The 10,640-nt window shown below is 41.8% G+C and overlaps 1 protein-coding gene and 1 non-coding gene across 6 annotated transcripts; both read right to left on the reverse strand.

Moving 5' to 3' along the window:
* Nucleotides 1-579: 579 nt before the first annotated feature.
* On the reverse strand, nucleotides 580-10,283 carry LOC139423209 (sterol-C5-desaturase). 5 transcript variants are annotated; one of them, XM_071174963.1, is made up of 5 exons: nucleotides 10,175-10,283; nucleotides 4,924-5,141; nucleotides 3,073-3,205; nucleotides 2,849-2,949; nucleotides 580-2,366 (listed from the first exon to the last, which is right to left on the reverse strand). In XM_071174963.1, the coding sequence occupies exons 1-5, from the start codon at nucleotides 10,224-10,226 to the stop codon at nucleotides 1,899-1,901; spliced, it is 972 nt and encodes a 323-aa protein (XP_071031064.1). In that variant the 5' UTR covers nucleotides 10,227-10,283; the 3' UTR covers nucleotides 580-1,898. The 5 variants fall into 5 exon arrangements, with proteins under 5 accessions (XP_071031064.1, XP_071031062.1, XP_071031063.1 ...); XM_071174961.1 differs by lacking the exon at nucleotides 10,175-10,283 and adding an exon at nucleotides 9,368-9,839 and having other exon boundaries at nucleotides 3,073-3,223; XM_071174962.1 differs by lacking the exon at nucleotides 10,175-10,283 and adding an exon at nucleotides 9,368-9,468.
* LOC139423284 (small nucleolar RNA SNORA57) lies at nucleotides 2,473-2,610 on the reverse strand. Its single transcript, XR_011635835.1, has one exon. It is a non-coding gene; the product is annotated as a small nucleolar RNA SNORA57 (small nucleolar RNA).
* Nucleotides 10,284-10,640: the final 357 nt, after the last annotated feature.

Here is a 10,640-nt window from a genome sequence, read left to right on the forward strand (position 1 = left end):
GCCATCTAGTGGCCGAAATCTAAATTGCACCTGGGCTGGAATAATACATTATGGCCCTTCTCTTACATTTCAAAGATGATGGCACACAAAAAATACAAAATACAGTTTTTTTTCTCTGTATTATCTTTTACCAGATCTATTGTGTTATATTCTCCTACATTTCATTCACATTTTCACAAACCTCAAAGTGTTTCCTTTCAAATGGTACCAAGAATATGCATATCCTTGCTTCAGGGCCTGAGCTACAGGCAGTTAGATTTGGGCATGTCATTTTATGCAAAAATTGGAAAAAAAGGGTCAGATCCTTAAGAGGTTTGAGACAACACAAAGAATAATTTATGAAATCAAACTGTTTGGATTAACAGATATTGCTTCTCAGATATTGTGATGTAATTGTGGCCTTTCTAGCAATTTCAAATGGGAGATTCCACAGCACTTTGATAAGATTTCAAGTTCCAAATTCAAACTCTGCTTCCGTCACTGGAGATTCAAAAGAAGAGTTTAAAGGTGGCCTTTGTCAGACACTGATAGAACTACTCGTTTTCTGCCACCTGCAGACTAAATAAAAGGACAGAGACGTTTTCATATTAGTTTCCATGTTTATTGAGAAAATAGGATAGAACAAAGTCACACTACTGTTATATTGAAAACAACCAATATATTTTCCCGGGTATCCATGGTGGCAGGTAGCTTAGTGCTTAAGAGCATTGGGCCAATCCCTGAGCAGACTAGGTGAAAAATCGGTCTGCGCCCCTTGAGCAAGGCACTCAACTTGAGTTGCTCTGGATATGAGCATCTGCTAAATGACTAAATTGTAAAATATCCATGAAAACTTTTCCCTTCCATTTACAGACATCCATTATTTACAACTAGATTATGTGACTATGTGCATTACTGTACACATTGCCTCATTCCATCTGTGAGTGTTGTTGCCAACTTCTATCATACATGGTAATGCAATAAAAAAAAGAGTTGGCTGCAGCACATACAGTAAGTAGCCGATGGGATAAGGTTAGTGTACATGGACATGTGTCCACATACAATAGGATTCACTTTGCTCAACTTCCAAATGGCCACGTTTTTAAAATGTTATTTCATTCCCCAGATATGTCTGCTTTAAAATGCTAAACATTCAGGTAAACACACTTCCATTCGTCATAGACATTTTACTTTTATCTTGTTGGAGAAAAGTCCCAGAGGGTTAACTACTGGATATGAGCATGACCAAATCTGACGAGTCATGGTGTGTAGAATCCCAGTTCCTGCCATTAACCACTACAACCTTAATATCTTATAGTACATAGGGGTTGTAGGAACGTCATGCATTTTCATTTTCTTGCATTAACCAGCACTAGACATCCTATTCCATTGTCACCTCCCCTCAGATATCAAACAAAATCCATACAACACCTCCAAACAGGCACAATCAATCAGCATGCACTCAATGAACTTCATTAAAATAAGCAATTATTTCTCAAGTCAATGATGACAATCCAGGAAATGGTGAGAGGCCTGCTAGGTTTCTATAGCCTATGACTATGAGAATAGCTTGGTGCTTTTGTCTAAATTCTCATTAAGTATTTGTTTGGCAAATGCAGAAACTGAAATTAAGTTCCAAGCAATTATATCACCCACATGTTCAGTATATCAGTGCTTTTCAGTGAAATGTCAAGACATTCTTGCCTCCTCCATTTCCCTAGCATTGAAACAATGAGGAAAATTAATAAAGGGACAGTTTAAGAAAGATAAGCAACTGTAGCTTGATTATTTATAATGGGATAATGAATGAAAACAATCCATGTGTGAAGCAGTATGTGAGCTATTCCTTATCAATGACACCTAGCTTAGCTTTATCAACTAAGAACTCATTCATCATGACACTACACCACATGTACCAACTACTCCTCCTTACTCTTTGTACCGCTTACGTTAGCATGCCCATTCGTGTGCCCATTGGCATTAGCCCCATTAGCGCTTATCTTCCCCTCGGCAGTCAGTCTACGAATGCAGTCGAGGGGGCCCTTCCCTTCGAGTACTGAGGGGTTGCGGTAAGACCCGCCAATGCGGTCCCACAGGGTGAAGTACTGGCCATAGTTGACGTCGAAGAAGAGGTGGTGGTCCGTGTGGTGGGCCGCCCCGTTGACCACTTCCTGCAGTGGTCCGGGCACGCGGTAGTCGCCGTCATGGATAGACACAGTCCAGATATTGACGAAGATGTAGAGGGCCAGGTAGAGCACCTTGTGCAGAGGGAAGAGGAAGGGGTAGATGTGGTAGGGCAGACCCTGCAGGAAGCCATCCAGCGGGTGGAAGGCGTGGCTGGCAAACGGGGTGGGGATCTTCCACACATGGTGTGGCTTGTGGAAGTGCTGAGGGGAGGGAACATGCCACCATATTCAAAAGGAACTGTATGTAGAACATATTTGCTGAGGAACAGATAGCATATGAAACATATGGCCCCGTTGGATCACTTTCAAGTGTGCCAGCGAGTGAGGATAGGACCAGCAGACGATAACACACACTGGTACTGAAGACATAGCACTGGCTTTGTTCTAGCTCCGTACATTACATACACAAGTTCTTAGCAAATACATGTATGCCAAAAAATGGAGGGGAAAAACTGCACATTTGTTAATCAACATTAAGACAATGTCAACTGCCTTAATCTCATTAAGAAAAATTAGCAGAATGTTATGACTTAATATACAGGATTTGTCTGTCATTGTGGACTGATCTGTAACTGTAGATCACCAAAATCACATCTAGAGCAACAATCCACATTCAATTGACAGTGAAGGGACCTACCCAGTAGCACACTTCCCCATTGGTAACAAGACTTTGTAATGCTCACCTTGTAAATACTCTTGTGGTGAAGAAACCGATGAATCCAATAAATGCACCCGTCCGTGAATAACAAGAAGGAAATCATGCTGAGAAGCACAAAGGGCCAGCCTGAAAAAACAAACCACCATTAGCATCATAATGACAATCCTGTTAGACAAAGTTGCATAACAAAATGAACAGTATAAACATTACATTACAGTCCCAACGTCGGTGAACGCAGCATTGTCTTACCCATGGGAGACTCTTCAACGTGGTCATAAAGCTTGCTGTATCCTCTGACCTCAAGGAAAAATAACGCCACAGTGGGTATACTGATTATGGGTAGCGAGGTCATGGCGTATTTGATCTCCCGCTGCACCTGGTTCTGAGGACCAACAATGATCTGAGATCAGGGATCAATTCCAATAAATAAATAAAACACACACACACATATTTTATATATATATATATATATATATATATATATATATACACACATACACACTGCTCATAACAAATAAAGGGAACACTAAAATAACACATCCTAGAACTGAATTAATGAAATATTCTTATTAAAAACTTTTTTCTTTACATAGTTGAATGTGCTGACAATAAAATCACACAAAAATTATCAATGGAAATCAAATTTATCAACCCATGGAGGTCTGCATTTGGAGTGACACTCAAAATTAAAGTGGAAAACCACACTACAGGCTGATCCAACTTTGATGTAATGTCCTTAAAACAAGTCAAAATGAGACTCAGTAGTGAGTGTGGCCTCCACGTGCCTGTATGACCTCCCTACAACGACTGGGCATGCTCCTGATGAGGTGGCGGATGGTCTCCTGAGGGATCTCCTCCCAGACCTGGACTAAAGCATCTGCCAACTCCTAGACAGTCTGTGGTGCAACGTGGCGTTGGTGGATGGAGCGAGACATGATATCCCAGATGTGCTCAATTGGATTCAGGTCTGGGGAACGGGCGAGCCAGTCCATAGCATCAATGCCTTCCTCTTGCAGGAACTGCTGACACACTCCAGCCACATGAGGTCTAGCATTGTCTTGCATTAGGAGGAACCCAGGGCCAATCGCACCAGCATATGGTCTCACAAGGGGTCTGAGGATCTCATCTCGGTACCTAATGGCAGTCAGGCTACCTCTGGCGAGCACATGGAGGGCTGTGCGGCCCCCCCAAAGAAATGCCACCCCACACCATGACTGACCAACCGGTCATGCTGGAGGATGTTGCAGGCAGCAGAACGTTCTCCACGGCGTCTCCAGACTGTCACGTCTGTCACATGTGCTCAGTGTGAACCTGCTTTCATCTGTGAAGAGCACAGGGCGCCAGTGACGAATTTGCCAATCTTGGTATTCTCTGGCAAATGCCAAACGTCCTGCACGGTGTTGGGCTGTAAGCACAACCCCCACCTGTGGACGTCGGGCCCTCATACCATATAGCGGTCCTGCTGCAGGGTTGTTGCCCTCCTACGGCCTCCTCCACGTCTCCTGATGTACTGGCCTGTCTCCTGGTAGCGCCTCCATGCTCTGGACACTACGCTGACAGACACAGCAAACCTTCTTGCCACAGCTTGCATTGATGTGCCATCCTGGATGAGCTGCACTACCTGAGCCACTTGTGTGGGTTGTAGACTCCGTCTCATGCTACCACTAGAGTGAAAGCACCGCCAGCATTCAAAAGTGACCAAAACATCAGCCAGGAAGCATAGGAACTGAGAAGTTGTCTGTGGTTACCACCTGCAGAACCACTCCTTTATTGGGGGTGTCTTGCTAATTGCCTATAATTTCCACCTGTTGTCTATTCCATTTGCACAACAGCATGTGAAATTTATTGTCAATCAGTGTTGCTTCCTAAGTGGACCGTTTGATTTCACAGAAGTGTGATTGACTTGGAGTTACATTGTGTTGTTTAAGTGTTCCCTTAATTTTTTTGAGCAGTGTATATAGTTTGTCGGAGTTCAACTGCATACAACTATATTGTGGCCTGGTCCCAGATCTTTTTGTGTTATCTTGCCAAGTCCTACAGGTGTTGTGACGTTTAACAAGATCTGGGACCAAGTATTGAGTAATATAAAGAAGGACATACCTTTAGAAACTGTGGATGTTTCATGAGGTTGTGGTCAAAGATGAAGTGGTAGCTCAGCCACCCCAGGCCCAGGTAGAGGACTGCGGCTCCCAGGTTGGTGACTACCAACAGGCTGATGATCTGGCGCAGCGCCCCGTCTTCAGGCCACGACGACGGGTACACGTAGGGGGTGAGGACATAGTGGTTGGCGACATTCAGCACAAGATCCATGTCTGAATCTGCCAAGTTGATAAGTAATGGCTTTGAGCATAGCCTTGTAGACTCCTCCTCTCAAGTAGCCTATCCTACCCACATATCACAAGTGACAAATAATTTCTCACTTCTCAAAACCACAGAAAAGGCTCAGACACAGAGAAGGCTCAGACACAGAGAAGGCTCAGACACAGAGAAGGCTCAGACTCAGAGAAGGCTCAGACTCAGAGAAGGCTCAGACTCAGAGAAGGCTCAGACTCAGAGAAGGCTCAGACTCAGAGAAGGCTCAGACTCAGAGAAGGCTCAGACTCAGAGAAGGCTCAGACTCAGAGAAGGCTCAGACGCAGAGAAGGCTCAGACGCAGAGAAGGCTCAGACTCAGAGAAGGCTCAGACTCAGAGAAGGCTCAGACTCAGAGAAGGCTCAGACTCAGAGAAGGCTCAGACACAGAGAAGGCTCAGGTTTTGAGAAGTGATGAATTCGCAGATGTAGCAGACAATGTCATAAATGATTTGTGGGCAGAATTGACTTCTTGAGAGTGACACATCACATGTAAACTGGACATGACTTATGGACAGGGTGGGTAGTCAACTAGTCAATGTTAGATCTATAGGCAATATCAATCATATTTTCATCATACATAGACAGTAGTGGTTTACTAGGGCTGGGCGGTATACTGTATTTTACTATATACACCGGTATTGATGCACGGACCGGTTTGGGTTTTTACTTTACCTTCTCTAACGGTATTTTAATGTTTAGTTTGTTAAATGTGATACGCCGTGTGTAACGTCCATTTTTATAGTTTACTCCGCTACTTGAGTCATCCCTCTCTGCTCTCTCTCTCTCCATGCCGCTTTCCACAAAGACCTAGTCCCACCCCGTCACTCAAGGAGCGCATTTGTTGTTGCTTGACCACGAGACACTTTCGTTCAGTCTGCATGGTCAATGCAGCACATGCAACAATGTTGATGACAACAATGTTGTTTCCAATTTGATCTTAATATATATCCACTAGCGTTCTATAATTACAATATTACATCTGTAAACAGCTAGTTTGTATTTTCTTAGCTAGTTAAGCTAAATCGTCTTAACCACTAATACGAATCGTTAGTTAGCGCAAACACAAATGAGTCAGAGCAAACGTAGCTAGCTGGTGGAGGCCTAAATCAGCATGTTGTTTGTGCAACTATATCTTCTAAATCAGAGGAATAGGCGAAGCATGAATATGTTGGCTATATGAATAAAGATTTACACGGACCATCACTTTGGTTCCTACCCTGTCACAATAACTCGTCCATGGAATTTTCATTCGTTGTCACGTCAAACAACGATAATGATAATAAATGATAATAAACATTCTATTTCCATGATTCCAAAAGTTCACCCAAGTGGTTTGATCTAAATTGCAATTGCAGCATTTGGTTAAAAATATGGGCTAGTATTTTTGCCCATAACGTTGCAGTGTGGAAATGATCTCAAATGAGTGCAGGAAATGCAGATTGAAGTTAAATTGAACAGTATTTTTATTTTTCCTTCATTTAACTAGGCAAGTCAGTTAAGAACAAATTCTTATTCACAGTGACGGCCTACCGGGGAACAGATTTTTACCTTGTCAGTTTGGGGATTCGATCTAGCAACCTTTCGGTTACAGGCCCAATGCAGTGGGTTAACCACTAGGCTACCTGCCACCCCAAGTATAAAACAATCCGAATGGAGAAAGACCCATTGAAATAATTGAGAATATATGTGTTGCCACCCTAGGGTCACGCACTACTCATAAAGAAAATTAGGAACTTTCATTAATCAAAAACATAAAATATCGTCAAATACGTCACACCGTCAAAAATGTGAAAAATACCATACATGATATGATATTTTGGCCATATCGCCCAGCCCTATGTGTTACTAGAACTCAGATAACGTACAGTAAATAACAGTATGATAAATGGGAGGCGGGCCTAGTACTGTAGGTGTATTTGGGGGAATGCTACTGATAGTGCTTTTTAAAGCAGTGACATTTGAGAATACCTTGGGGTAAACTACTGTAGTGTTTCACAAGCAATCTTTTAAGTGTCCCGGCACTACCAAAGGTTTTCCAGGAATGGGAATTCTTATTTGGGTACAAGCTAGTCATTTTTTATTTTACCTTTATTTAACCAGGTAGGCCAGTTGAGAACAAGTTCTCATTTACAACTGCGACCTGGCCAAGATAAAGCAAAGCATTGCAACACAAGCAACAACACAGAGTAACACATGGAATAAACAAATGTACAGTCAATAACACAATAGAAAAAAATATATATACAGTGTGTGCAAATGAAGTAAGATTAGGGAGGTAGGGCAATAAATAGGCCGTAGTGGCGAAATAATTACAATTTAGCAAATAAACACTGGAGTGACAGATGTGTAGAAGATAAATGTGCAAGTAAAGATACTGGGGTGCAAAGGAGCAAACAAATAAATAAATAATATGGGGATGAGGTAGTTGGATGGGCTATTTACAGATGGGCTATATACAGGGGCAATGATTTGTACGCTGCTCCGATAGCTGATGCTTAAAGTTAGTGAGGGAGATATGAGTCTCCAGCTTCAGTGATTTTTGCAATTCATTCCAGTCATTGGCAGCAGAGAACTGGAAGGAAAGGGGGCCAAAGGAGGAATTGACTTTGGGGGTGACCAGTGAAATATACCTGCTGGAGCGTGTGCTACGGGTGGGTGCTGCTATGGTGACCAGTGAGCTGAAATAAGGCGAGGCTTTACCTAGCAAAGACTTGTAGATGACCTGGAGCCAGTGGTTTTGGTGACAAATATGAAGCGAGGGCCAGCCAACGAGAGCATACAGGTCGCAGTTCCATTAGTATATGGGGCTTTGGTGAAGAAACGAATGGCACTGCGATAGACTGCATCCAATTTGCTGAGTAGAGTGTTGGAGGCTATTTTGTAAATTACATCTCCGAAGTCAAGGATCGGTAGGATAGTCAGTTTTACGAGGGTATGTTTGGCAGCATGAGTGAAGGATGCTTTGTTGCGAAATAGGAAGCCGATTCTAGATTTCATTTTGGATTGGAGATGCTTAATATGAGTCTGGAAGGAGAGTTTACTATATAACCAGCCACCTAGGTATTTGTAGTTGTCCACATATTCTAAGTCAGAACTGTCCAGAGTGGTGATGCTAGCCGGGCGGCAGGTGTGGGCAGCAATCGGTTGAAGAGCATGCATTTAGTTTTACTTGCATTTAAGAGCAGTTAGAGGCCACGGAAGGAGAGTTGTATGGAATTGAAGCTCGTCTGGAGGTTAGTTAACACAGTGTCCAAAGAAGGGCCAAAAGTATACAGAATGGTGTTGTCATTGTTGATCCTTGGTATTTAAGAAAGATGATAGCATGCATATCCCATATGTTGGGTCAGAAGATACATGCCATCACCTTTAATTTTTTGGAGTACCAAGGATCTAATTTGGTTCAAACAGGTGCCATTAATACAGGTAACGAGTGGAGGACAGAGGAGCCTCTTAAGAAGAAGTTACAGGTCTGTGAAAGCCAGAAATCTTGCTTGTTTGTAGGTGACCAAATACATATTTTCCACCATAATTTGCAAATAAATTCATTAAAAATCCTACAATGTGATTTTCTGGATTTTTTTTCTAATTTTGTCTGTCATAGTTGAAGTGTACCTATGATGAAAATTACAGGCCTCTCTCATCCTTTTAAGTGGGAGAACTTGCACAATTGGTGGCTGACTAAATACTTTTTTGCCCCACTGTATGTGGAAGCCAGGATATGCTAAATGTGTTTATGTTAATTAACGGTCAATTACCGTGAGACCAGCAGTTATTTGCTTGACAATCACCAGCTGACAAAATGTCATGACCACCACAGCCCTACTCAAGACCGCTCATGCTGTAAACACAGTCCAGTTAAAAGTGAATGGCACAGATTCATATATCGCAATTTGCATATAGGCCTACTGCAGCTCTGATTGGTTATGCCGCACCAGTTTGTGTAGAGTATGGGCTGAGTCGTGCATTTCAGTGCAATAGAATCCTACTTAAATGGGTTCTGCCTACAACAAAATGTCTTGCATAGTTAGTTTTGCATACTAAGTCTTGCATAGTTAATTTTGTTTTTCAGTATGTTGCATTGAAAGTGGCTATTATGGCGTTGATTTTATCACAATTCCCACAGTAAAGGGAAATGTTGATAGTGTTAACTAAGAGGGCAAACTCTAGTAAGTTGAGTAAAGTTCAATTACATGCCTCTCTGTGTGGGCTGATATTTCTTCTGCGGCAGTCCTGGGGGAGTCTGTTGTCACTGAAAATTACTGTCGGCTGCATCTGTGATAAAGCCGGCTAAAACAGTGTACAGTAAGTGTATATTTTGCATTTGTGAAAGTATTTTGATGTGGTATGAAAGTAAAGGGCTTTATGTTCCTAAAAATGTATTCCAATTGAGAATCGGTTCATGTTTTGATGGAGTATTAGGCTGTGTTGGCTGCCAGAGCCAGTCTACCACTGAAAATAACAAAAGGTCCTTGGACCTTTAAGGAGTAACAGTAGGCTCCTTAAGAGTACATATTGGGCTATGTAGGATCTAGGAAACCTACTACAAATTACAAATACATTCCCAAGTAGGTTTGACATCTCAATCCAATAGAATGCATTAGTGTTAATTAATTACTCTACCTACTTTTACAAGTGTATCAAATAAAGGCCCCATGTACCCATTTAGCACACTATCATATTTGGCCTCAAACAAAAAAAAGCGAATTGCATTGTGTGCATTACTTTATAGATAGATAGAGTCAATTCAAAACATATCACCTCATAATACGTGAACATGTTTCAGATAAGTGAGATTCGTGTAATATGTGCTCACACATTGAAGCTATATCTACCAAAAAATAAGTAATGACTTAACTGCCATTAATCCCCATTCTACATCATGCATATGCGCCCATGTCATATCCCAATGTAATGCCCCACAACGCATACAAACGCACAACTATATCGCTGATTTGTAAATGTTCGCTACATACATTTTTAAAAAATGAGTTACATACCTGACGCAGTTGTCCACTTTACCAAGCCACTTGATAAGGCGAACAATGTCATCAAACTATAGGTATTCGGGTAACCAATCTGCAACTCCCTGTTTAAAGAAACAACGACGTAATTGCACACATATCCAATGGAAAGATACTTCCTTGTCACGAAACGGCTGCATCTTTCGTTTGATTGGACAACTGCCTGATGTGATCATGGCGCGACGCATTTTTAGAGGTGAATTTAAAGAGACATGACTATATACACAGTTATGAAACATCGGCATTATTAAATTAATTAACGTCGGCGCCAAACTATCAAAACAGCTGTTTCATATAGCGTGGCATAAAGTATGCGTAAAGTAATAAAGTAATAGTCCACATATTACTCTCACCCTCAAGCTAAGAAAGACGCAATATGCAACATTTGGGTGTATACCCTCTACAAAATTCCTATATGATTATTAGTGATTTTATTCCAACA

Source organism: Oncorhynchus clarkii, chromosome 12 (genome assembly GCF_045791955.1).
Source record: "Oncorhynchus clarkii lewisi isolate Uvic-CL-2024 chromosome 12, UVic_Ocla_1.0, whole genome shotgun sequence".
NCBI lineage: Eukaryota > Metazoa > Chordata > Actinopteri > Salmoniformes > Salmonidae > Oncorhynchus > Oncorhynchus clarkii.

Bases quoted from the DNA above. Each gene is read 5' to 3' on its own strand.
- LOC139423209 (XM_071174961.1), bottom strand. From the start codon at position 9,449: ATGCAGCCGACAGTAATTTTCAGTGACAACAGACTCCCCCAGGACTGC. The intron at 5,142-9,367 runs GTAATTGAACTT...TCAACTTGGCAG, and splicing joins CAGCCCACACAGAGAGGCAT to ATTCAGACATGGATCTTGTG. The intron at 2,367-2,848 runs GTGAGCATTACA...CCCTCCCCTCAG, and splicing joins ACCACAAGAGTATTTACAAG to CACTTCCACAAGCCACACCA.